Source organism: Anabrus simplex, chromosome 4 (assembly GCF_040414725.1).
Source record: "Anabrus simplex isolate iqAnaSimp1 chromosome 4, ASM4041472v1, whole genome shotgun sequence".
Classification (NCBI taxonomy): domain Eukaryota; kingdom Metazoa; phylum Arthropoda; class Insecta; order Orthoptera; family Tettigoniidae; genus Anabrus; species Anabrus simplex.
The window spans coordinates 65,416,168-65,443,712 of record NC_090268.1 but is presented as its reverse complement, the minus strand read 5'-3'; the positions used below and the strand labels follow the sequence as shown (position 1 = coordinate 65,443,712).

At 37.8% G+C, this 27,545-nt stretch overlaps 1 protein-coding gene across 1 annotated transcript in view; it reads right to left on the bottom strand.

Moving 5' to 3' along the window:
* The window catches only part of LOC136872163 (whirlin), a 1,631,916-nt gene that overhangs the window by 503,169 nt on the left and 1,101,202 nt on the right, over positions 1–27,545 (bottom strand). Inside the window, 2 exon segments of the mRNA XM_068227352.1 lie at positions 17,196–17,306; positions 24,190–24,325. Coding sequence (XP_068083453.1) covers positions 17,196–17,306; positions 24,190–24,325 — 247 coding nt within the window.

The window sequence follows — 27,545 nt, the reverse complement described above, 5'->3', positions numbered from 1 at the left end:
AAGACCTTTTTTATAATTCCATGTCTCTGAGCGTTAACCGAGAAACAGCATAGGGAGGTCCACATACATTAATTCCAATGTAAAGAGCGAGTTGCGGAGTTGTGATGATAACGGCAGGTCCAATAACCTACTGCCATTCGCAATCGATTTGGGAATTTTCATTATAATGGCGGGCCCCATTGCCTGCTGCGCGGTCACAATAAATTTGGGGAGTTTTCATTGCAATGACAGACCCCATTTCCTACTTCCAGGCAGATAACAATCGAGGAAATTTTATTATAATTGCAGGCACCTTCCCTACAGCCAGGCAAAATTGAGTTGTGCTGTTATCAACATAATGACAGGCCCCTTTCCCAAATGCCAGTCAGCTTACTACAACTCACACCGAGTTGGTGAGTTTCCATTATAATAGCAGGCCACTACTGTATGCCTAATGTCAAGCACATTTTAAATGGGTAAATTTGTTTATAATGGCGAGCACCCTAGCCTACTACCAAACACAACCGGGTAAAGGAGGTTTGAAAAATTCATGTTCCCTAGCCTTCTGCCAGTCAAATCGAGAAGGAAAATATGAATATAATGCTACACAGGAGTTGGAGAAAGACCCCATTCATACTGCGAGTTAAAGTCGTTGTAGGGAGTACTGGTTACAATAGCAGACGCCCTCCTGCTGAGAGTCATCGATTTGTAAAGTATTGATTACAAAGGCACGTACTCCCATTCTGGATCGCTACAAATTGACTTCAGTGAATAAATATAGATCGACATACGAAACTATGTGAATTTTTACCTTCATTTGAAGATTAACTGCTCTAAAAGGCACATCGTATCGACAAAAGGATTGTACGCCTACGATAAGACGCTATATATAACGGTCTAAATGGCTGTTCCATTGATGTGATCACGTATCTCATCTATTTATGGGTAATATTGAGTTAGAAACGTTGAATACGGTGAAGTATTGGTAAGGTTTTCTCACTGTGAATTACTTTTCGGACACATATGTGACAGCTACAAACACAGAATTTGGTACATATATAGCTACTGCGTGGGTCAAGCTTCACGTAGAAGTTGACGATCCCATCTTTCGGATAAGTGAATAAAACTACCAATTATACCTGTAAAAATTGCAAAAAATACGTACAATCCAGAAAGAGAGTCAAATTTAACGTATAAGGGATTGAGATACGACAAAAAGTCATAGGACCAAAGTTGTAGATCACTCCAAATTAAACGGGGAATGTGCCATCCGTTGTGTGATACGACTTACCGTTTAGTCACCAAATACTTCAAAAGGAAGGTCTGCACCGTCTTTAAAATTGCCTCCATATTTCGATATTTTTGGGGGGTAAAAAATAAACATTTTAAACGTCTCGTAATTTTTCCGTCGGTTACAGGCTTAAAGCTATACTTTTGCTAAATTTCAATTTTCTAGCTCGTCTGGCAGATTATGCCGCCATCTTGATGTCGGGGAGGGGATTAAACATTAGGACTTTCAGGAAACTTTTAAGCCCAGGAAACCTATAGGTTACCGTTTAGGATAAATATATCCGACTGCGTTCTTATGCTGAGCCCCAAATTTGAGACTCCCAGCGAGGCCCCTCAGGGTATTTAGAAAATTTTCTATTTTTCTAGGGATTCTGAAGTCATCAGCTTCTCTGGTACCAAGTTTTAAGTTTCTAGGATGCCTGGAAGTACCTCATTAATTCACGTCTATTTTAATTTTTGTACCATAATTTATATATACAGTACAGTGTACTACGTATATAGATCGTTCGAAACCGACTTCCGTTTATTAATATGGGTTACATTTAACCCCGTTCGCTAGGGGTTCTAGGGGCGTCCTGCCCGCACAGTATATTTTCCAGATAGTAGGTAATATTTGTACGCCTTCAACCCCAAAGCGGGCCGAACTTGTACTTTAAAAATATCCTGAGTGACACTATCCATCTCAAGCAACTCCGAAAAGTATGGATTCAACACTATTTTCGATTATTTTCATATATCACTAACACCTTTCAATCCCCACCCAAAAGGGGGCTGAAGTTGGACTTAAAAAATTTCCGTAATGTTACTTTTCATCTCAGCGACCCCGAAATCAATGGATTCGACGATATCATCGATTTATTTTTCATATATCGATCCCCCATCGCCCCCCTTCACGAAGGGGGGCAGATTTGGACTTTTAAAAAATCCGGCGTGTCACTATTCATGTCAGCGAACCAAAAACTATGTATTCGACACTACTTCTATTAATTTTATATATAACCCCCCTGACCCCCACCCCTAAGGGTGCTAGGGATGGCTTACCCCCACAGTGCTCGTCTCCAGATAGTAAGTTATGAGTGTACCACATTTGTTTGATTTTGCTCCAGTGGTTTAGGAGGAGATGTGTCATTTACATACCGCCGCACCCATCATGTGTCCCATCCGCGCCTAACTTTAAAACAACGCTCTGTCTTCCACTGTCTCCCTACTCTTGGTAACTCACTACCCGATATTGACATATTCACACCTTTCGCATCCTTCAAACAAAAAATTAGAAGATTCCTCTAAGTCCTCCCCAGATTTTCACTTTCTTCCGTCCCTCCAACCCTCGACCTTTCTTCTTCCTAATTTCAGTAACCGACCCTTGCCACTTACCGTTTTCATTGTTGTTACATTGTTACTGTTAAAATTGTTAATTTATTGTTGTTACTTAATATTGTTGTTTATACCTTTGTTGTCTTTTATACGTATTTAAAATTATTATTATTAGTGTACGCCTCCATAGCGTAACGGTTAGTGTTATTAGCTGCCGTCCTTGGGGGCCCGGGTTCGATTCCCGGTACTGCCAGAAATTTAAGAATGGCAGGAGGGCTGGTATGTGGTTGAAATGGTACATGCAGCTCACCTCCAATGGGGGTGTGCCTGAAAAGAGCTGCAACCCGTCAGGATGAGGACACGAGTTTTCATTAGTGTAAAATGGCCCTCCATTGACTGTATCTAATAATTAATTAAATAAATAAAAAAATATACATACATACATTCATTTTTATATATACAGATTAACAGCTCAGGAGTCTATAATCTTTTCTATAACAGTAAATCCTTGGCGCTTTGCGAGGCAAGAATATGGAACCTACGTACTGACAAACGCCATCACCACCTACGATCTTCTCTGAAAGGAACATCTTCAATTTTATTACTGAACAGTGGAATCAGCGCTATATTAAACATTTGAACGAAACATCTATAAAGTTAAAGAAATGAAACATTATGATTTTCAATTTTAATAGCAGAATAAATGGTCAGAAACTTAGGTTAATCTCTTACCTTTGTATAATACAGGTCGTTAATGAAGGAAGTGTGCGCGATATCTGCTACATAGGATTGATGTGAAATATGCTGCACAGGGAAGTAAGCATTTTTCCCTGAAGGTAGAGCTAGTAACTTCATATTGAAATGAGATATGTAGGTAGCCTAGAAAATAAGGTTAGTAAGCAGAATTAATACTTTACATGAGAGAAACTTAACATGATTATACTGTTTGTATTCGAAAAATTTAGTAAGAGTAAAATGGTAAATTCATGTGTGAAAAAATAATATTTTCTAGCGTCGAAACTGAGCAAACAGGACTAAAACCTGAAATGTTCTAAAATAAAAGTATCAAAAGAAAACTTGTATTTTTAGTGGCTGTTGTTATTATCATAATAGTCACTAGCTTTTCAGCTTTAAGTGAAATCCGAGCCATAATGGCGTTATTTTTCATTTCAAAATTCTCAGATATACAAGGATTAAGCGAAAGTTATACTGAACACGTGGGCGATGTATAGGTAGTGTTTTTGCTACACTATAGTACAGCTGTCGACGTTCTTTTATTGTTCAGAAGGGTAAAAGTCAATGTTTTCCATTTTGCTTTACATCGCACGCGTGGTGAGTGTTTTAAACATATAAATAATAGTCGTTCACTGCACACGAGTGATTCATGACACACAACGGTTCTTCTTCTTCTACTGCTTTTCCCTCATAGATGGAGTCACGGGTGAGAACTGTGTTGCACTTGTGGATTTGGCCCCGTTTTCCTGACGCGAACCCTGTATGGAGCGATGTAATCATTATTGAATGTTTTTGTGATGGTTTGTAGTGTAATGTTTTGTTTGAATATGAAGAGGAGAGTGTTCGGACAAACACCCAGTCCCAGAGTCAGAATAATTAATCATATGCGGTTAAATACCTGACCCGGTCGGGAATCGAACCCGGAATCCTCTGAATCGAAGGCCTCAACGCTGACCATTCAGCCAAGGAGTCGGATCTATGACACACACCGTGTGTTTGTAGGAATCAAGTTACATAACTGGTTCGTGTGCTTGTGATTCACTCTACTACTACGTATTGTGTTTGTCACAACAGGTCGCTTGCCCCTGTGACTGGAGTGACCCACAGCATACAGAAGCAAGCCACTGTACTGCGGCGTGTGTTTTTAGCAATTGTATTACCTTACTCAAAAGTAAGGTATTGTGTTTTGCGAATTACCATCATAGTACCTACAGTATTATCCGAAAAATAAAAATGGTTTTCACGTACGCCTTGCAAATATTATTCTCTGCTATTCCTTGCGATCTCGGTACAACGTTTCCGTTCACCTTGAAAATTGTCCGGGATTCGAAACACGGCCACCTTAGTGAGAAATCAATGACTACGCTACTCGACTATCGCGTCCCTATTTTAAAGCCAAATCCGTAAAACATAATGTTAACATTTAGCCTTTATATTCATGTTAGTGAGTAAAACTATATGTCAATACAAGAATTCATAATGAAGATATTCTGGAAATAAATAATTTATGTACTCCTTATAATAGAAGTACTGGGAGAGGATCAGTTTGGATTTAGGAAAAGAAAAGGAACCAGGGACGACAAAGACATGGTGATGATTATTGCCGGAGAGGGTTTTGACGGTTAACGAATAAGTTTGTGCTTATTTTATAGACTGGCAGAAGGCCTTCAACAGAGTCAACTGGACAAAATTGATGCACATCCTTAAGGAGACGGAAGTCAAATGGAGAGACAGGAGGCTAATTCTCAACTTGTACATGGGAAAAAGAGTAAACTAAACTACGACACGGGAGACTCATACACCTAACCGAAGGGAAGATCAGAGTAACTGCAGGACGAGGAAGAAGAATTCAATATCTGGATGACAACCCAGTTCTCACCGAGTCATCGACAGTCACCAACTGGGGAAAGAGCATTCATGATTGAGTAGATGAATTTAAGTTAATTAATGAATGAATGAATGAATTGGATCGAATGAATGATTCCATGATTGAATCGTATCCATGCATAAATGAAAGAATAAAACCTCTCCTCACCCAGTCACAGATAGGTATTATATAGAGGATGGTTGCCTAGTTGTACCTCATTTTAAAACAATAATCACCACCACCGTAGCCTCCATCGGACAGATACTCAATTGCACGAGGCTGAGTGAACCACACTCCTACTCTCGGTCCAGAATTAAAAATTTATAAAGACGACGGTGAAATATTATAGATAAACACGGTCCACTTTTCTGCCCAGTAGTGGCCTAGAACAGGGCCTCTCAGGGTGCATGCGCTTGGTGCATGCACTGTGCACGGTGCAAAAGACGACTTCGCTTGGTTGACCAGAGTGCAGACCCCCACTCCTCGATTTGGAGCAATAGCGCTGTCTCTCTCTCTCTCCACGCCTGTCTCGCTCGCTTCCCCTGTCTCCCTCTTCCTCACTTGCTGCGTAGCGCTCCAAATCCGAGCCGAATTGATCCGAGTTGAGCCGAGCTTAGCCGAGTAGCCCAGAGACGAAGCGTTGGTACGAGCCGTGCCGAGCGGGAGCGATGCACAGTGCACGGAGCTCTTGCGCCTCGATTTGCACGCGTGAGATTTTGGGCGTTTGAGATGCCCTGGCCTAGAACGTCTCCGGGGGAATATCAGCCATTTTTCCTGCAGCTCTGTAGCAACCGTCGACTTTATGAATTGAGAAATTAAAACCGTACATTGATTTCGCAATAAAAATTGTCCATTTTAACGGGCGTTGAATTGCTAACTGTAAGATGAAGAACGTTCAAGTGATTGCATAAGAAGAAACAACTTGAACATTCTCCATCCTACAATCAGCAATCCAACGACCATTAAAGTGGACAATTTTTATTGCAAAGTCAATGGTTTTTAATATGTCCTTTTAACATGTATCTTTGTAATGACACTCACTTTCTTAAATGTATAGTTTACTTTTGATAGCAGCTGAAGATTGTTAAATATGTCAGACCGAAAGATGTCCTGACGTTGTAAAGATATTTTTACTATAAAAAGACAGGTTTTATTTTATAAGAATTGAATTTCAAATCATATTTATTCAAAACATATGATTTTGTAACTTTGTATTTGTCTATTTAGTATCTGAGTTCTGAAGTAAGTTGACTTACCTGTTCATTTTTTTACAATTTGTTTTACGTCGCACCGACACAGATAGGTTTTATGGCGACGATGAGATAGAAAAAGTCCAGGAGGGGGAAAGAAGTGGCCGTGGCCTTAATTAAGCTACAGCCCAAGCATTTGCCTGGTGTGAAAATGGGAAACCACGGAAAACCAACTTCAGGGTTGCCAACAGTGGAGTTCGAACCCACCAACTTCCAGGCGCAAGCTTACAGCTGCCCGTCCCTAACCGCACGGCCAATTAGCCCGGTCACCTGGTTTTTCCGCTGATCCTTCATATATCAGAAAGTGGAAATGGCGTTTACATATGAGTATTTCAAAGATAGGAATTGTGTTTAAGAAATTAATTCAATGATATTCTGAACACATAATGCTTCAAATAATCATTTTTTCGTGACAACAAGTCACGAGATTCCGCTGAATTTAAAATCTGTCAAGATAGAAAGTAAACCTTTCAAATGAAAGAAAGGAGAACATCGGTTCATTATTAAAAATAACGTTTCGGAAGAAGTGAGTAAGAACTACGAAGATGCAGTGAATAAATCTTTATTCATAGAATGGTATGACCAGGATAAAGAAAGAAATTGCAAGCATTGTAACATTCTCATAATATCGAGAAAGTATCTTACAGTTTTATATCTACAATTTTAGGAGTTTGGTTCTAGCAATTGGGTGCCAATTATAAATAGTTGGTGCTTTTGAGGATCTGCAATGGATGAATTAACGTCAGATTTAAAGTTTTTGAGATTGCTACGTTTTGTATGGAGTGGAGGAGTCCTGGCCAACGATAAAGTTGCAGTGTAATAAGAATGGCGAAGAACACAATGTTGAGAGAGATACGCGACTTCAGAAGAATGGTTCATAATAAAGAACTAAAAATATTAAAGTGAGAAAGGAAGAGAGAGAGAGAGAGGGAGAGAGAGATGATTGTGTAAAGGACACATTATACACTATGACAGTAACATATGCAGGTTTTGCGCAACGCTGAAGTGATAAATACGGAAATCCTTCTTCAAGGGTGCATATGTTGGAATTCGAACTTCTAATTCGAGCTTTCAGCTGCACGACGCATAGCGTGTAACAAATCAATCGCCAGGCTGAATGCCTCAGACGGTTAAGGCGCTGGCCTTCTAACCCCAACTTGGCAGGTTCGATCCTGGCTCAGTCCGGTGGTATTTGAAGGTGCTCAAATACGACAGCCCCGTGTCGGTAGATTTACTGGCACGTAAAAAGAACTCCCGCGGGACTAAATTCCGGCACCTCGGCGTCTCCGAAGACCTTAAAAAGTAGTTAGTGGGACGTAAAACAAATAACATTATTATTATTAACAACTCAATCGTTATGTCGATTTCAGGGTGACTGCATATATTTGTTTCACTTTTTTCTGTTATTTGTTTATTTCGTGTCAGAGTGTTGAGAAACTTAAAAATATAAATAAGGTATTATACACAAATAAAACAGAATACATTTTATGTCAGAAAACATGTTCCACACAATGTCTGCCCAGAAATGGGCAACAGAAATTCCCTCTTCAGTGGCTTGAATCAAGTCTTGGAAGTGTACAACGAACAGGGCAGGACTGACAGTCATACAGGTGTTGGGTAGTTTGTTGCTCCCCACAATCGCAGAAGTCTGACTGATCTTTCAGTTGACCCCATTTTTTTTAGGTTATCCTTGGATTTATCTACTCCACTCCTCAAACGACTCAGTGCCTTCCAGGTTGTTCATTCCAAATGATGACCAGGGGGTGGAGATTCAGAAGGCACCATGCAATCAGAAAGATGCTCCATTTTTGCTCGCCACATATCACAACGTGCTGTTCTTGCTGGTTTATCCAGAGCCTTGGAGACACTGAGGAAACTTTTCCTGGACTTCAGTCTTCTGGGTGGAGGTCGATGTCCAAATAATGGGGTGGTTTCTTGTGAGATCCACCTTCGACCTCTTTTGCCTTGCATACACTTCTCGCCGAATGTCTGGAGGAGAAATACCAGCCAAGCAGTAGAGTTTGTCAGTGGGAGTAGGTTTCAGACACGCAGTTACTATTCTTTCTGTTAATGAATCTAGACACGTTAATGACACGATCACGGCGTTTACTACGCAGTTCTTATAAAAAGGCGAGAGGAGCTACGTCACGTACATGCAAACACGGGAGTACTTATTCTATAAAAGCTCTCTTTTCCCCCAGTTTAGCTATTGTGATAACTGCGTGTGCAAGTTCCTTATAATAGCCCTTGCCCACGGAAATTGCCAACCACAGCAAGCGAGACCGTTTCCACTCCAGATACTCCATGCCTTACTTCCGATTTAATTAGAATACAATAACTGAAATAAGAAGGCGAGATGACGTTCATTTAGTAGTGATTACATAAGATAATTATTGAGCAGCAGGGATGAGGTTCAGACCACCCACGAGGAAAAGCGACGAGTACAGTCTAGGCAAAATGTACGCATTTCAGTGAGTGGACTGAGGACTTCGTACAGTATGCAAGGAAAGTCCCAGTACCCCTGAAATACACCTGTTATCTATATAAATAAATCGTAACGACCGTGTGTCTTTACACTGACTCTTTTGGCGATGTTTCCTCAGAGTTATCCGTTTCAGGTTTAATAATGACCATCCGCATATTTTTTAGCTTTGATGTCCGTTCGTCTGTTTGAATTCTTATAAATTGAATACTACTAGACATATTTCTACCCTACTTGATATTTAGAATACATCCGTCCTTGGGTAGGTTTTAGGGCCAATATTATTTCTGAATACCTAAACTTACTAGAGTTTATCCGAAACCAAAACCATGATTTTGCACTCCCACAAAATATGCACACCCAAAATTAATGCAAATCTACTATCTTTCATGGAAATACATTTCTAAAACTTTTTTCACATGTGCATCATTTCGATAGGAGGATTAATAACGGAGATATCATGAACGGTCAGTTTTTCAGGCTAAGTCCAGCGAGCATAGCCCAAAAGGTATTGTACGTGGAGCTGATTCCTTCTCTACCTATATAAATAAAATCGTAACGACCGTGTGTTTGTACATTAACTATTTTGGCGAAATTTTAGTACAGCTATCCGTTTAAGTGGTAATAATGACCATCGGCATATTTTTTAGCTTTAGTTTCCTGAAAGTCCTAATTTTTGTCGCCCTCTCCCAAAATCAAGATTGCGGCATCATCTGTCAGAAGAGCTAGAAAATTGAAATTTGGCAAAACTATATAGGCCTACGTACGTTTTAGTCTGTAACTGACGGAAAACTTGCAAGATCTTTACATTTTTCACTTTTTACCCCCGAAGAATATAGGAATATGGAGGCAATTTTAATGACGGTGCAGACCTTCGTTTCGAGGTATTTCGTGGCTAAACAGTAAGTTCTATCACAAAACGGATCGCACAATCTCCGTTCAATTCGGAGTGATCTACAACTTTTGGTTCTATTACTTTCTGTCGTATCTCTATCACGTATACTTTATATTTGTCTCTATTTCTCGATTGTAACTAAATTTTGCACTTTTTACACGCATAATTCCATAATTTGAGTCACTTATAGGTAAGACAGAATCATCAAATTCTACATGAACATTGGCCCATCCGGTAGCCATATGTGAACCATATGCTATGTTTGTAGCTGTCACATAATTATCCGAAAAGTACTGTACTGTGAGACAATCTTACTGAAATTTCACCCTATTCAACGTTTCTAACTCAATCTGACCCATGAATAGATGTGATACGAGGAAATATCATAGGGCCAGCCATTTAGACCTGAAGATGGTTTTCCGTGGTTTCCCATTTTCACACCAGGCAAATGCTGGGGCTGTACCTTAATGAAGGCCACGGCCGACCTTCCCAATCTCCCATCCTTCCGTCTCCTAAAACTTTCGATGTGTTAGTGCGACGTTAAACAAATAGAAAAAAAAAAGAAAAAGGATTTGATGATTCTATCTTAACTATTAGTGACTCAAAATACACTGTAAAATGTGCAAAAAATACTTACAATTGAGAAATAGTGACAAATATAACGTATAAGGGATAGAAATAAGACAAAAAGTAATAGGACCAAAGTTGTACATCACTCCAAATTGAACGTATATTGTGCGATCCGTTTTAGCCTGTAACCGACGGAAAACTTGCAAGATCTTTACATTTCTCAATTTTTATCCCCGAAGGATATCGAAATATGAAGACAATTTTAATTACGGTGTTGACCTTCTGCTTCGAGGTATTTCGAGGCTAAGCACTAAGTCCTATCAAGTACAATGTTTGTAATAGAAATAAAACACAATAATCTGAAGAATCTAGCTGGCTGGCAGTAGGAAAAGTGGCCTGTCATTATAACGATAACAGCACAACTCAATTTTGACTGACAGTAGGGAAGTTGCCTGCCATTACAATAAAAGCTCCTCAACTATAATCTGTCTGGAAGTACGAAAGGGGGCCTGCCATTGTAACGAAAACTCCCCAAATCGATTGTGACAGCGCAGTAGGCAATGAGGCTTGCCATTGTAATGCAAGGTTCCCAACTCGATTGTGAATAGCAGTAGGGAAGTGAGCCTGCCGTTTTGATCACAACTCCACAACTCACACTTTACATTGGAAACACGTATAGGGACCTTGTCCATGCAGTTTCTCGGATAAAGCTAAAGGACATGCAATTTAAAAAAAATCTTAATCACTGAATGTACAGTAATTTACTTCTGTGTCCGTGTACAATATAGAATACCGTAGCGAAGCACGGGTACATTTTCTATTTATTCTATATTTATGTTGAACGATACTTGAGTAATGACTTGACTTAAAAATAATGCAGTCCAAGAGAAATAAAAAATATATTAATATAAAGTAAGGGTGTTGTCTGTGCGATGTTCAGAATTTGAAAATAATGGTATTTCTGTATCAGTCGTCTCCACAGTAAGAAAGAAATGCACTTGTAACTTTCCCTCATCTCTGTTTGTCCGTCTGTATGTATGGGCATCACGAGAAAATGGCTTAAGGGAATTTAATAAAAATTGGTATGTAAACTCTGGGAATGAGGCACTGCAATGTAGGCTATAAATAGTTTTATTCACGCTGAGTGAAATGGTAGCTTAGGGGAAGGCATAAAAATTAATTCTCAAATATTTATGTTATTTATGTTATCCTATCGATACATACTACATAACCAAAGTTACATAGAATTAAATTTGCGATCATTTATATCTTATACATTTTTTTACCCTACCACCTATGATAACAGAGATATGCCCTATTCATGAATTCCGATTTTTGTTTCTAAGTCCATATCAACGCCAAGCATTGCTAACATGGAAATATTGTTTAACAGGCGATGGTTTTTGTCATGATTGTCTTAAGGTGTAAAACCACTTTGTATCGACAAGGAAATTAAGTTGATTATTTTAAAAAAATGAGAAAAGATCGTGCACGAACTATCGCTTGAAGAATAAAACGAAAGAGAGTCATAAAAGAAGGAACCTTTACATTAGGTGGTCTACTTAATATCCAAGATTTGGAAGAAAACTAAATGTGAAGGCCTACAATATCGAAAGCTCATAAAACTGTTGCGATGTGATTAATGTGATTTGGTTGCCACTCATCTCCGATAGGTGGTATTGCTGCTTCGTCCCGAGTAAAATATAATGCCTGAATATTGGCGGAAAGTAGATGGGGAGTTTGATAAGTTCGTCTCGTCAACGACGGGCACTGCAGCTAGTACTGTATCTAAGAGCCAAATACTACTCATTGATCAGTTGATCTCCAGATCTAAAAGACCTAGAAAACTGAAATTAGGAACATAGGTTCAGTTTCTGCCCTGGAAGTGCACTAAAAATATTTTTTTCAAAATTCATCTTCTGTCCTAGGTTTAGGCACTTTGCCCGGCAGCATAGGCTAATATAGGATAAAATCGAATTTGTGGTACAAGGACGAGACAAAGCTCATTTTAAGTCTAATAACGCGAGAAAAACCTCACTGTACGAACTTAAACCGCGTTTTAAGGCCCTAAAACCAACCGTTTTAGAGATATTAGTACCACATTGCCACCACTATTCAGTTCAAGAGCTGGATAGCACACGATGACAGAATCACGAACGAGGCGGTCCGAACCATTACAACTTCTGCTTGGGCATACTGCAGAAAGATTGGAGGAAGAAGAGATTATTCTGTGAGAGAAGTTCACGGTCCTGATTTTTCTATAGTACTATCCATTGGCTTTTACATGTAGTACATAGATTATTTCTCCTAGCAACATTGTACTTTGTTATTTTTATGTCACTAGATAGGGAATAGGAAGCGGCCGTGGCCTTAATTAAAGAACAGCCCCAGCATTGCCTGGTGTGAAAATGGGAAACCACGAAAAACCATCTTCAGGACTGCCGACAGTGGGGTACGAACTCACTTACTTAACATATATTCAATATGTATTGTAAACGACCTAATGTATTGAAAGTTTATTTTGAAAAACCACTAACTTGCCATTCTAAACACGAGGGCTGTAAATACAGTAGTGGCAATATTGATCGAACGCAGTATTTAATGAACTTACAAAACCGATTGCATTACATTTCTTCATTGTAGTCACCCGCAAAGTCTATTAACTTTTGCTAAATGACGGGAAGCCGTTGTGGAACGTTGGCCAGGCGTTCTCTGTTGATGACAGTGACGGAGCGGAGCGCCCTACTACGCGGAGTACAGATGCCACGTTCGGTGGCCTCGGAGGGGTTCATCCAACTTCAGAAACAGGTCCAAGTCACAAGGACTCATATCTGGTGGGTGCTGAGGTTGTTCCAAGACCTCGCAATGCCACCGTTGCGAAAAGAGCATGACGCCTTGACCTATCGTACAACCGTGCTGTACGTTTATGCATTCTCACCATAAGCTTGTCTTCCCTTGGCCTATATCTTCATTTTTCGAAGTGTCGGATCCCTTCCACTTTTTCTCTCTGATTATAGTATAGAATGGTTGACTAGTTGCACTTCATCTTAACACATTAATCACCACCATCACCATCACCTGTGACAACCAATAACAATTCTACGTGTAATTCACTAAGCTCCCTTCCACCACCCATTCTGCTGGTATCTCGTAGCTATGAACACTATCGATTACTTCTATTACTAGAACGTTTTCATCCTGACCCTGAAGGGGACGGCGGGTCTCCTATAAGGCAATGCCGTCTCTCACACCAGAGAGATAATGAAATGAAATGTCGTATGGCTTTCAGTGCCGAGATATCCCAGGACGGGTTCGGCTCGCCAGGTGCAGGTCTTTCTATTCGACGCCATGTAGGCGACCTGCGCGTCGTGATGAGGATGAAATGATGATGAAGACAACACATACACCCAGCCCCCGTGCCAGTAGAATTAACCAATGAAGGTTAAAACCCCCGGCCCGGCCGGGAATCGAACCCAGAACCCTCTGAACCGAAGGCCAGTACGCTGACCGTTCAGCCAACGAGTCGGACACCAGAGAGATGTGGGACAGTGAAGGAGACGTTCGGAGACCGTGCGAGTGTTGGTGGCCGTGGCGTATACTAGGAACTGTCCCGGCATTCTCCTTAGAACAGGAGAATGGAAAACTACGGAAACTCAGGACAGTCGACGATAGGGTCCGGCCCCAATCTGTCCTCTAATACAGAGGCGTAGAGATTCGGTAGATCCGCGGCTACTCCTCCTCTGCTAGGTTAGCCGGTAGGAGTGCAGAGCTGTCGGACTATGGAACAGCCGTGAGCACTTGGGGCCGAGACCCACTCTGCGTCCGCCGACCCACACAACATCAAGTCCTCAGTCGTCTTTAATACCAGCAACGGCGGTCGAAGTGACATCCAGGCTTTAGATTACGTATACAGAGGGGTTTCCGGGTACTTTTGATATCAGGCAGTCCACAAGATTACGTAGCGGTAACTAGTCAGGAGACGGAGAAATGGAGAAGGTGAAGTCATCTGTCAAGAGCACGATACACTAATTCAAAAGGGGGGAGGCTGTAACAGTTAGCAAGAACATTAACCAAAACGAACATTGTATGCGAGAAAATTCCTGCTGCATGACACTCCAGCAGTGACCCTCTTAACATTTAAAGAAATCATTCACGCTGATTGCTTCTTAACTCCAACGAAACTTTCCTTTATATCAAAGAATAATTTAATCCTATTCCATAAAGGGTGAACCTCATCTCTTGGTTAAATCATAGTTTTAGCTCATGCTATCACTTACTATCAGGATAACGATGACTGTTATCAGGATCTAATTCCCAAAACACAATAAATAGACTTCGAAAGTTTATCGGTTAAAGAATGGTACTCTCTGACATGATTCCCAACACTGATATCGGGTATGAATTCTATGCTGTTGAGAGATGGAACTACTAAGCTAATCAAGACAGAACAATGGAAATCCAGAGTACAATACTCCACACTCAGGTGGAATATCGAGTAAAATGTTTAATATGTAATGTGTGTGTGCTGTAAAAATGTAATTTAAAACGAAATCGAATGCAGGAAAACTATTTAAAAAAGAACAATACTTCTATTCAAATGCTTATCTTTTAATTAAATACGTTGTGTAATCGAGTACTATTTTTAAAAGTTGTACCGACGATGGCTAAACACTCATATACATTTATTTGGTAGCTATTAAAAGTGGTTCCTTAGTTTGAGGGCGAGTGCTTTTTTACTCATGATAAATGTTGATGAGGAATTGACCATGACCTGTTGACAGAAGAGAACACAGTATGGAGTGCTATAAAAAGAGACTGAATACGACAGTTTTCAACTAAGTGCTGTCTGAAGGAAGAGAGTTTGCTTGAATTGTGTCTGGCTCACCAAACGAGTGAGTTTTACCCAGTGCATGTCAGTGACAAGCAAAAAATAGGACTAAGTGATTCATGAAATGAAGATTAAAACTGTTAAAGAGAAGAATCAATACTTGTTGAAAATACTCGAGATTTAAATTGAAAATCACAACATTCACAAGGGTAAAATGACAAATTTCTGACTAATATGTCCAAAATATGACCTTTGTTGTCATATTTACGTACAGTAAATATGTTTATGAACAGAACAGCTTCAAGTGATAACGTAGTGTAATAAATCGTGAAATTTACTGACAACAATTCTATTATTTTAGCACGTAAATAAACATCGAAATTAATTAACTAATATGGAACACTTGTTGAATAAACCTAGGATTACCAACTTACTCAAGTATGTTTTAATGTTCTATGCACTTTTATTATTAGGTTCTAATAATGAAAAAGATAGGTAAGATTATTATAATAACACTGTAGTTAAACGCTCTTCAGTTAGTTTTATACACAGCTTAAGTTAAATATTATACTACAAAGTACCTGTAAAATCATTAATAAAGCACACTATTAAACTATCTTTATCACTCGTTTAATGATGATTTTACAGGTATTTTGTAGTATACAGACTGAAGAGATTTTACATTACAACGTTCGTTCCCAACAAAAGAATGTAAAAAAGTATATAAAAGTGAAGAATACAATAATTTTGTTTTCAGTGAAATTCTAAAATGAATAAAATTCATTTCCCTTTTGCAACTCTCCCTGTAACATAATTTGGATAATTTAAAAAATCACGCATGCTCACATTCACGTATCGATGTACAAAAGAATCGAACTATATTAGAACTGCAAACGACACGAAACCCTAGAGAAATGGTTAAGGTAATGTAGATTTCATTTATTAATTGAATTAGTTAACCTGATGGATGGCATAGGCAGGAGCTGAAGAGTGGCAGTAAGTGATAATGTGATAAATATTTCCTTCCAATAAAACATTGTGCTGTATTGTCTTAATATTTTAAATTTTTAGGAATGAATCTACTCATAATTTATAGCGTTATTTTACACTTGGAAATAAGTAAATGGGATTAATTTGATGATGAGATATACGCTTTGTTTGACTATAAAAACTGTTATTAATTATTTAATAATCCGCCTTGTCAATACAATTCAAAGCCTATTAAATTTACTAATACATCAAATACTTAAGTATATATAACTACATCTTTCGAGAATTCATTAATATTCACTTCTTTAGCTTAGAGATTAAAATCATATGAATGTATTAGACCTTATTTAAAAATTATACCCTAATATATAAATTAAATACAATATTTTATTGCATTCTTTTTAACCAGTTTTATGTTAGCACATAATTTTTAAATACGGTCTTATATATCCATATGATTTTGAACTGTAAGCTGAAGGAGATAATTAATGGATTCTCGAAACATGTAGTTATGTATATTCGTGTATTTGGTGTATTAGCAAATATATATAAAATTGTATTGACAGGACGGATCATTCATTAATTAATTGCCGTGATTTTTAATACGGATCATTGGTGGCCATTACAGTAAAAATTATTCATATTGACTATACGATAAGGGTTCACGCAAGAACATTCAGCCGGTAAACCTAGGTTTTATAATTTTGGAGCCAAAATATGAATAGTTAAAGAGGTTTCGTACATTGGAGTCCTTCATTGAAATTGCTTTAACTGATATTGAGTTACGCCATTCATTATTGCATGGAGAGCCGTATTGACCTAGGTCAAGCTCAGATAGAGTGAGATAAAAAGCGGAGAGAAGTAGAACAGTGAATGAGTTGTTGCTGCCATGCTGAATAGAATCTGACTGGTTAGCTTCCTCATGACACAGACTGTTTTATTAAAAGTGGGCCAAGTGCGAGGGCGTGGTGGTTGATATCACGTGTCCAACTCACCATGTTGGCGTCCTCGGAGTAAGGCGGATGGTCGAGATCGGTGCTGGCCCGGCGGCTGCCGCCCGGACTGGAATGGCGGCGACTGCGCTCTGCGTTCCCACTGCCGTAGTCCTGGGGGCAGACACAGGGTGGGCGGTTACCGCCGTGGGGGTGCGGGAAAGGGGGGAAGAAAACACACACCACCACGTTGTGTCTGGATGAACCACGGCGGGCGAACGAGCACTAAAAATAAACTGAGCGTAACCAGTTTTCTTCTTCCTTGATTTTTACATGGAGATCGCATTCATTTCTTCACGTACGGACAAAACTTGACCCTAAAGGCTAAATATACTGTAGAACGACTTACCATACAATACTACACTGCTCGTTATCATATTAAGTCAAGTGCACCAGCAATTCGCACTAACAAACAATACCCTAATTGACCAATTTAATTAATTAACTAAAATGCTTGCAGAGTCCGGCAGAGGGTTATAAAATAATATTTATATTAATTAACTAATGGAACCTCCATTATTACATAAGAGAATTCCTAAAAATGAACTTGTATCCTGAGATAAATTTGCCTTTGAGTAGAGTCGAAACCGGTTATAAAGACGCCGAAGAGATCGCCTATTAATGGTCGTTATAGGGGATAGTCACACAAACAGGTTTATCTGTTTATTACTAAAAAGTCATATCTGTAATTTTTAGGCTTCACATTTCCTTTGTTAATTAATAGAATATAAAGGGAGAGTGCATAAAAATTCATTGCTATCCTGAACTCCCTGTAACTCGGATATTATTTTAGTTAGAATCATGACACTTTACACAATTTTAAAATGCACTGTTCTTAGCTATACACAGCAATCAATTAATTTCGATAAAAAGTATTAATTTTTTCAAATTTGAATTTGGTCATATTTACGCAACTTTTGCTCAGCAACGCCGAGGTTCTGGAACTTGTAATTTATTTTAATAATTTCTAAGACCTTCATTGTTTAATACCTGCAGGTGTTTATAATTTAATTCCTATTTCGATTTAAAAAATAAATTAACTTTTAAATATGAAAAATTCTCAAAAAATACATATTTATGAAACTCTGAATTCCTTAAAATGACTTATTTTGTAATTCCTTTGCAGAAAAATGTGTGGCAGTGTTTAGCCTACCTGTCTATTAAGTTTAGTATTGATACCTTTAGTATTTCAAGAGAAAAACGCACATTTGTCATGGATAAAGAAAGTCCAGGAAATAACAGTTTAATATCTCATCACGCAACCTGCCTTGCACTGTATCTTTCAAATCAAAACAAACTTTCCACGGTGATCGGCAAGCTTGACCAACCGAAAATGCCTTTTCACAGTCTTCTGTAATACTCCTAAGTGTGATTCTCTCAATTGCGTGACCAAACATGCGTATAGAGTTCAGTGATGATGAATAATAGCAATGCGTGAAAAAGAGTGCGTAGTACATAACGCGCATGAGTAAATTTTTAAGTGCACTTAGGAATCGAATTTAACCAACTTAATTTGGAACTAAATTTCCAATATAATAAGCTAGCAATTTCAGTAAAAAAAGTTTTTTTTTAAGTTTTCAAGGATTTCGTGAGTCTCCCGTTAATCTTAGAAAAATAACCAATATACGTATTGTATTTACAGAACAGTATTTGTGGAGTGGGGCTGAGAGGAATTTCGTGTAGCTATTTTTAGCCCTTGTAAGGCAGACCCTCCGATGAAGGAGGGCGGCATCTGTCATGTGTAGGTAACTGCGTGTTATTGTGGTGGGTTATAGTGTTATGTGTGGTGTGTGAGTTTCAGGGATGTTGGGGACAGCACAAACACCTAGTCCCCGGGCCAAGGGAATTAAATATCAGACCTGGCCGGGAATCGAACCCGGGACCCTTGTCACCAAAGTCCAGCACTCTAACCATTTAGCTATGGAGAATAGGTCCATTTATAGACACATTACTTGTTGTTTGCATCTTAAACCATCTAAATAAAGATTATTCAATATCTTTGTTCTCAGATAATCTGGCCCGCTTAATTTTAAAGAATTTTCTTCGAAAAGAGATGTATTTTTTCTGTATTTCAAATTGCGGACATCGTTGACTGTGATACACCCTATTCCTTCGCGATACTGACGTTTGTTTCCCCATTTTCAAATCACCATATTATGCGCGATTTTCTCTTTATTGAACACTATTCTTTCGCGACATTTTCATAGCGATGTTTGCTTTCACTATTTAATAGACATATTTATTTGAAGTCTATAATAATAAGCGTTACATTGTTGTCAGAAATCCTAAAATACGTAACAAACAAAAATCAAAGTTATAGCCGATAAATTTATTCGAAAATTTGGTAAAAAGTACCTCGTTTTATATATGTCTTAATAAGCGATGTCATACTATACGATTTTTAAATAGAGTGTTTATATAGGATTTAGAAGGGACCGATAAATTTTGTCATTATATCCGATACGTCATTAAAAGCGATGTCACAATAAACGATTTCGACTGTATTTCTATCGAATAGCATAAAAATACACAAGTGCAACTCATTCTATTCTGTACGCCCTATTTATACTCCTTTTACATATATTTCAAAGTACTGATTATATGAAATGAAACTGAAAGTTCATCTGCTCATTCTGTGAATTAATTTCCCAATCGTTTCCCTCTCTCTCGTGACTGAAATATATATAATTCCCAGTCGCAAGAACGATGTACTAAATCTCTAGAGTTAAACTTTTACAGATAATGGTTTATTTTTCAGTTCGTTTATTTCAGTGTATAATTATGGCTAGAGACATGTTTTTTGTCGCATTAACGATACGCACGACAAGAAATATTTTGATTCTGGTTAACGAATTAGTGATTTTTTGTTCGCGAATTACAGGGAATTAAACCAGAAAAGCGAAATGTAAATATTTTGCGATGATTGCGAAAATGCAGTGAAATTCGTGGAAAATAACAATCTTGAAACTGTATTCCAATTTCACGCGTGTGAAGAGTAACAGAAGACAGAATAAGGATTTCTCAATTCGACAGAAGCATCTCTTCGTATTAATATTCTATAAAATCCACTAATGGTATGGCCATACAGGGTGAAAGCTGTGGTCATGTTGGGTGAAAAGGTAATTTGTTATGTAATCGTGATTAGGGCTATACACAGTTCTATTCAGGATTATATAAGGAATAATAAATTAATACCAATATTGCTTCTCTTTATTTATCTACCTTTCACATAAATAATTCACAAATCTCACGAATTAAACTTTTTATGAATAATTTTAGGAAATAATTAACGCGATGGGGTCAGACTAATTTCGCAAAATAACTCGAAAATTGTTTTTTTTCGCGAAATCGATCATACAGTAGATTAATGCGAAAATATCATGTCCCTGACTCTGACCAATAAGTCATTTGTATAACAAGCGGAAGTTGTCTTTAAAATCAAGTAATGGATGTTAATAATCGAATACCAGTATTCCCAAGAAACAATTTATTTCTGATGATGTTGAAGATTTATTTTTTACATTTATTCTTCTTACACCAATAGACTGAATATTGGTAAATGATAAGCACCTCACATTCACATCAGTTGCTCGAGGCAGCTAAGGTATAATTTGTTCATTCAGGTAGATTCATCGAGTGAACAATTTAATTTCTTTCATACATTATTTTTTAAAGCCCACCTAGTGGCCGCGATTGTTCAGGCGTCGACCCTCTATGGTCTGACACCGCGGTGACCCGGTTCGAGTCCTGTACGAGGAACAAATTTTCACCATCAAAATGTTGGCTAGCAGGGCACAAGCCAGAAGCCTGGATTCAATTTCAAACCTCACCACAGTGTTCAAATGTAATTAAGGCACAGAATTCTGCTAATGGTGATTTGTCCGTAGGATTGAGATGTTAAGCCTTAAGCAGATCCCTTGATTATATTCGACAGGAGAGCTGTCAATGGGTTTCACACCCTTATGTCATCATCACCATCATCATCTACTCACATCCAGACGCAAACAGAAAGGTCTGCACCAGGCCAGCCGAAAATGTCTTCGGACAACCGTGGTACTAGAAGTCACACGATATATAAAAATGTATAAATCTATAACATTTTTATACCTATCCCTTACTACTGACTCTTTAAGTATAAGAAATATTAAAATGTCCTGATATACAGCATTTAAGGGCAGTTTATAACTATATCTTCTGCGAGCATTAGGACCCCTTCCTTCGTTGATTAAATCCTTTCTAATTAGATCTAAAATATAGGGTTTTTTATAGTTATTGAGATTTCTGTCTTGCATATGTACGTAAATTTCTTACGAAGTTTATTGCCTTAAATTATGATGATCACGCAGTGTCATCATCGCAGTAAAATTTCAAATGGTTCATGATGCCCAAGTAAAATGATTTGAAGTGGTGATTATTCATTCTCTTAACATACGAGTTGCTTCTGTGTAAAATATTGAATCCAGCGCATGAACATTTATTTGGAGAGTAAAATTTTATTGTACATAAATAATTCATAGACCATTATAATAAATTTAAGATCTATGCCTTCACTGTCTTATATCTTACATACAGTATATGAAAGTCTTAATTTGGCCGATGGATGGTTCAAGTTAGCAGCAGAAAACAAAGAAGAAATTACTATAATGCAGTGTAAATGATGCAATTGTGAGGCACATAGAATTGCTAGTATTCACAGTAAGACCATATATATATCTCGAGGATCAGAAATCTCTTCCTTGAAACTGAACTCCAACTGCCCTCCTTTGAAGGAAGATCAACAAGCCGAAGTATCATGGCAGAGAGAGAGAGAGAGAGAGAGAGAGAGAGAGAGAGAGAGAGAGAGAGAGAGAGTGAAAAATAAATTGAAGTATGATATGGGTGCAGAATCATATGGAGTGGTATGTTTAGCTCTTCCATGAAGGTATTACAACTCGACGTCTCTGATTGATTTTTTGGTTCATGGTATTCCCTACAAATTCTAGAAAGGAAATACTGAGTTTACTGCCTTTCACGATAACATGCCTGTGTGAATGTACCTTTTCTGCTCTCAGAAAAATGAAAACGAAGTACAGAAACAGAGCTAATTTAGAGGCCGATCTTCCACTTCCACGCCTTTAACACGTTCGGTCTTTGGGAAACAACACCATTCGATTCAATGACCCAACAACGCAACAAGTGAATTTTTTCAAGTAAGTTACCAGACCCAGACTGTTGTAATTATTAGCAAAGTGCCACATTGTTTTCTGTGCGTTAGAAAGTATCTTAATGTAAATGAAGTTGACTTAAACTTTCAAGGAACGTAAATATCAGACCTGAATAAAATCAAACATGGTATCATCACAAAATTCTGTTTTTGTTTACTGAATGCAGTCTTAAGTTTCTTGTACATGCACGCGATATGTTCACGGGACCTCAGAAACGAAAATTTTGGGAAACCCTGCATTAGAACATAGTTTGCTCACCTCCGTTACTGTAATAGAATCAGTGGCCTGGAAATCCAAAAAAATACATTTTCTTTCTATGTTCTTGCACGGTATCCTCATATCCATTTATGATTGACAGCAACATGTTACAGTGTATTCCCTCTGTATGAAACCGATACCTGGCTGGAATGTATGTCGAAAGGGATGGTGTAAATTTGATACACAATAGAACTTTTTTTTTTTTGGAGAAAGCTTTGATTTTCTCCGGATTTCATATACTACCAGACTATTTCAAGTACCATGACTTAGTTACAAGAACGAAGGAGTCAAATGGTCATTTTCTAACACTGTTCTCAAGTCACGCGTGCTTGGAAAAATTATATCATTGTCATGATATAATGATGTGACATGACTCGTGATGTGTTATTTTAAATATTATGAAAGTAATACCGCCTGGAGGGTAGTGGCGTTATTCTGCACTCTACGCGTGGGAGTTTCCGCTGGATGTTTGTACTAATAATTACGTTTTCTCCCGGTAATATTTTAAAATGATCATATCAAAGTTTCAAGAGTTACTTGGATGAAATGAGTGTAGTCTGCACCGACCAGGCATCCTACTTTACAGTACACCTAACTTTATCTTCTCGCAGAACATCACCTTCTAAATTTTATATTATTTTGACCATAGTTTGAAGAATAACCGTAGGTATTTGATACATTGTTTGCTTATGTAATTGTTTGAGTATCAATTTAACTTTTCTCTAATCATAGTTCGAACAGAGGCAATACTTTACATATGAAAGTGTCTATTCATATGATTCGGCAGGATGGGGAGCTTAATGTCAAAATGTTTCAAAATTCAATTCAATTGTTTATTAAAAATTGCTCATGGAGACACGCAGCAATCATTAAGGTTAATGATTACTACATACATAAACTAAGAGATCTAAGGTAACGCCAAGCACTAGTATCAAATCTTGAAGCTTTTTTTATCAGACGAGTTTCAGATTCAAAAAATCCTTCTATATAAACGTACAATATTTACGTCCATGTACTAATTCACGAAGCCTGAGCTCATAGCGTCTGATGTAAGATAAAAATCATAAAAAAAGTTCTAGTATCATCAGTGACAGCCTATACATACCTTTGTGATACAGATGTGACAAACATAATTCACGTTTAGCAAAGAGAATTGGGAGGACAAATGTGTTTTTGTTAGAAAGCAAGAGTTTCTCTGCCTACGAACAAACCTATTTTGGTATATAAACGTAAAAGTCTTCAGTTTTAAGTCAACTATAAATGAATAGTGTAACGCATATTTTAAACTATAATATTATACTATATACTCAGAAGCTTCAGTATGTTCTAGTGTATTCTAGAAGTAGTTTGTTACCTTCCAAGGAGAATTTTCATACCCGTCAAAGTAAGTAATTTCGTAAAACAGATAGCTAATTAAGAATATTTACACAAACTTAATTATACAATGGAGGGCGTTCTGCAACATTGTTTGTTGCATTTGGCTTTGGGGAACAAGATCACTGTGTGTACGTATGGTCCATGACATGTAGAGATACCTGCTGGTTGGCCTCAAAATCCTCGTCGTTGGAGAGCGCCAGGTCCGACGTGCGTTTGTCGAGATGCGTAGACGATGAGGGGGACGCCTGCCATTGACTGACTGACGAGTCGCTAGGAGCACCTGCAGGGGCGCCTCTGTAAAGTGCAGCCGCACCACGACTACATTCATAACAGTACATGTAGAAAAGAAAGAAATAATAGGTGGGGGCTTCCCGTCACAATGAGCGCCAGTTAGGCCTTGCAGATACCGGACGCGATGATCAAGAACATTAACAGTTTAATATCATTGATGAAGACATTTAATTGATAATAATTATAGTGTACTCACAATAGCCGTCATTACTTGTAGTTTGTCTTCTTTTGATAGACTATAAAATTACACTATATATGTAGATGACGTAAGCCTAATACAATTTCTAACCCTTTAGTTTATTGATGGAAATAATAATTTACTATAAATTAAGATTAGTGGTGGAATAGAAATCTCTACAACTTCACAATTCCATCAACACAGTGAGAACATAAAACTACATATTTATTCAATTGATATTATAGGTCATATACCTACAAGGCGAGATTGGGGAAATAATTATATTCTTCAATTATTTCAGTGGTTTTCTTATAAATAGGACAGTGAACAAGAGAATGTATTTCAAAAAATATCAAAATTATTGGAAACATGTACTAATTTTATCTGCCTATCCAAACAAAAATTTCATCTAAAGAGCGCTTCATTCAATGCAGATGGCAATAGGATATACCATGGAAATATGAGAGATCTTGACACACTTTTGGAAATACAGTTTTTTTACTTAACTATTAATTTTAATAGGGGGACGATTGAACTGTCACTAAATATTTCAATATAAATGTTACGTTATTTCTTCGACTTTAATGAACAAGGTCTTGTTTCTCCTTGCTGAGGAATTAGCGAACAATGTCATGAAATATTATTCTTATTCTGAAAATAATATATTCAATTTGGAAGATCATCAAATACACGTATGTGGATGTAGACATATTTCTTTTATAAATAAATGTTTCCTTCTGAACATCAAAATGTTTGTTACAAAACGAATAAACTATCATTTGCTTTGTAAATTATTTAGTTCCTGAAGATAATGAAAGTGAGATCTATTATATTCCCTACTTTCTTGTAGCGAATGGCGAGAAGCAATCAAGATAACATCAAATGTATCTGCAGTACGAATTCCTCCGGGCAGAACTCAGGAGTGTAAACTCTGTCGCAGATGTGTCGAAGAGAAAGAGACACTGGCTTACGTTCTGGGTTCTTGCCACTACAGCGAATTACTGAGAAACTCACGTCACCACAAGATAAGATCACTGATTGCAGAAAAACTCCACAGTAAAAAATTCCGCGTACACGAAGAAGTGCACGGTTTGTCTATGGCAGGCAGTAAAAGACGAAATGACATAATTGCATTTATAGATAACAACAAGAAAGGCTTCATTATTGATCCGACCATCCGATTCGTGCACCATGTCGGACAGACTTCTGAAGTCCACTTTCAAAAGCTGAACATTTACTTACTCACCACACCGTCCTACAAAAATAAATACCAGCTGAATGAAGTAGAGATTATCAACCTAGTGGTTGGTGCTCGTGCACAATACCTGCCTTGTTCATAGAATTTTGGAAGAAGTTCGAGCTGCCTATAAACAGCATTGAAAGAATAGTTAATACATCATACGTGGATCTGTACACATTCTGAAATCTCATTTGTTCGGACCTCCATAAATAAAAAACCCTTTATCACAGCTATAGGCTATTTCTTTATGATAAAACATTCTGTATACTGATTGCACTTTACTTTGTCCATTGTGGCCACCCCGTAATTACGGGAAGTCGTTGATTCGTTCAATAAATATATAAAGCATCTGTATACGTATAGAAAGTCTCAATACTTAGATAAATTATATTTTATAACTCCTGGATTTAAAACAGTGATTTTGTGAATTTCTTTGATTGAATGGATTCTGAGACGTTATTCATTCTGTTGCTGTTGATTTTGTTGGCAGTTTATTATTTCTGCTGTTTCAAGCAAGGGGCTTGACACATTTTGATTATCATCCTCTATTCTCTCTTTCTTTCAATGCCTCCTTTATTCTATCAGGTTTCTTATGTCATTCGATTTGGATGCCTTGGTTGTGAATTAAATTACAGAGATCGCTCCTGAAGCCATGCATGTGAAATTCATCATGAAATGTCTTAACAGAATGTCGTTCCAAAACATTTGAGTTATCGCGCCCGCGGTCAGTCTACTTTGCATTAGCGTCTTGCTTTGCGTTTGATATTTAATTCAGTATTTTCTTCCTCTTCTTATTTCGTTGAGGTCCCTTGGACCACGTGGTTCCTAACTCTGTTGCGCTTTCTTCTTAGTCCAGTATTCCTTCATCTTTGCGTTGTGGGTTGCTTTCATTTCTTGAGTCGACTTTGCCCTCACTCCACGACGCAGTGTTTTAGCTGTCAGTGACTGAAGTGTGTCAGATGTTTTGATCAGCGTGCTAAATTAATCATCATTAAATATACCTTTGTGATAGAAATTATTTTATTTTATTTTATTTTATTTAAATTATACTGATAGTATCTCATCTGCAACATTCACTCACTCAAACTTATGAAGCATGCAAACATAGTAGGTGTGTGACAAATTTTCTCTCACATGCACTTGCTCTGTTCCGGATTAGTTGAACGCTCGAATTCCACTGGATCTTTTCCATCATGAGTTATCTTAGGAAGACCGCACTGGTGAATACATATTTAGAGTTTCAGAATTGGAGTTGTATTTTTGTTAAGAAACCTCTGAACTATAGACAGTACAATAAAATCAAATCAAAAATAGTCAACATATTACTTAATGCAATTAAAAGTAATAATTTGTTTAACGAATTACGGCCGTTAAAGTAATTGAACAGACGTAAGTGTAATCCGCGAATGTATTAGAACATTATTAAAATCATATGCTTGGATTTATATGCCTTTGTTAAATATAATAACAACGTTAATTCCCAGCAAATAACACAGTTGGCACTGGAAAGAGATTGCAGTTTCAAATAAGGAGTAACCTTCCAGATTAATGTCTACTCTTCTGTGAGAGTGAACTTTAATATACAAAGATAATAATTCCGTTCTTCTGCTGCATCCTATAGAATAGAGCCTCTCAATCGCTCAAAATCTCACGCGTGCAATTCAAGGCGCAGAGACTCCGTGCAAAGTGCATCGTTCCGACTCGGCTTGACTCGGATGGTGTAGTGTGCTGAAGGCGACGAAGCGTTCGGTGGTAGACGGCTTGTTTATCAGTGAAATAGATAAGTGCAAGACAACAACGTAAAA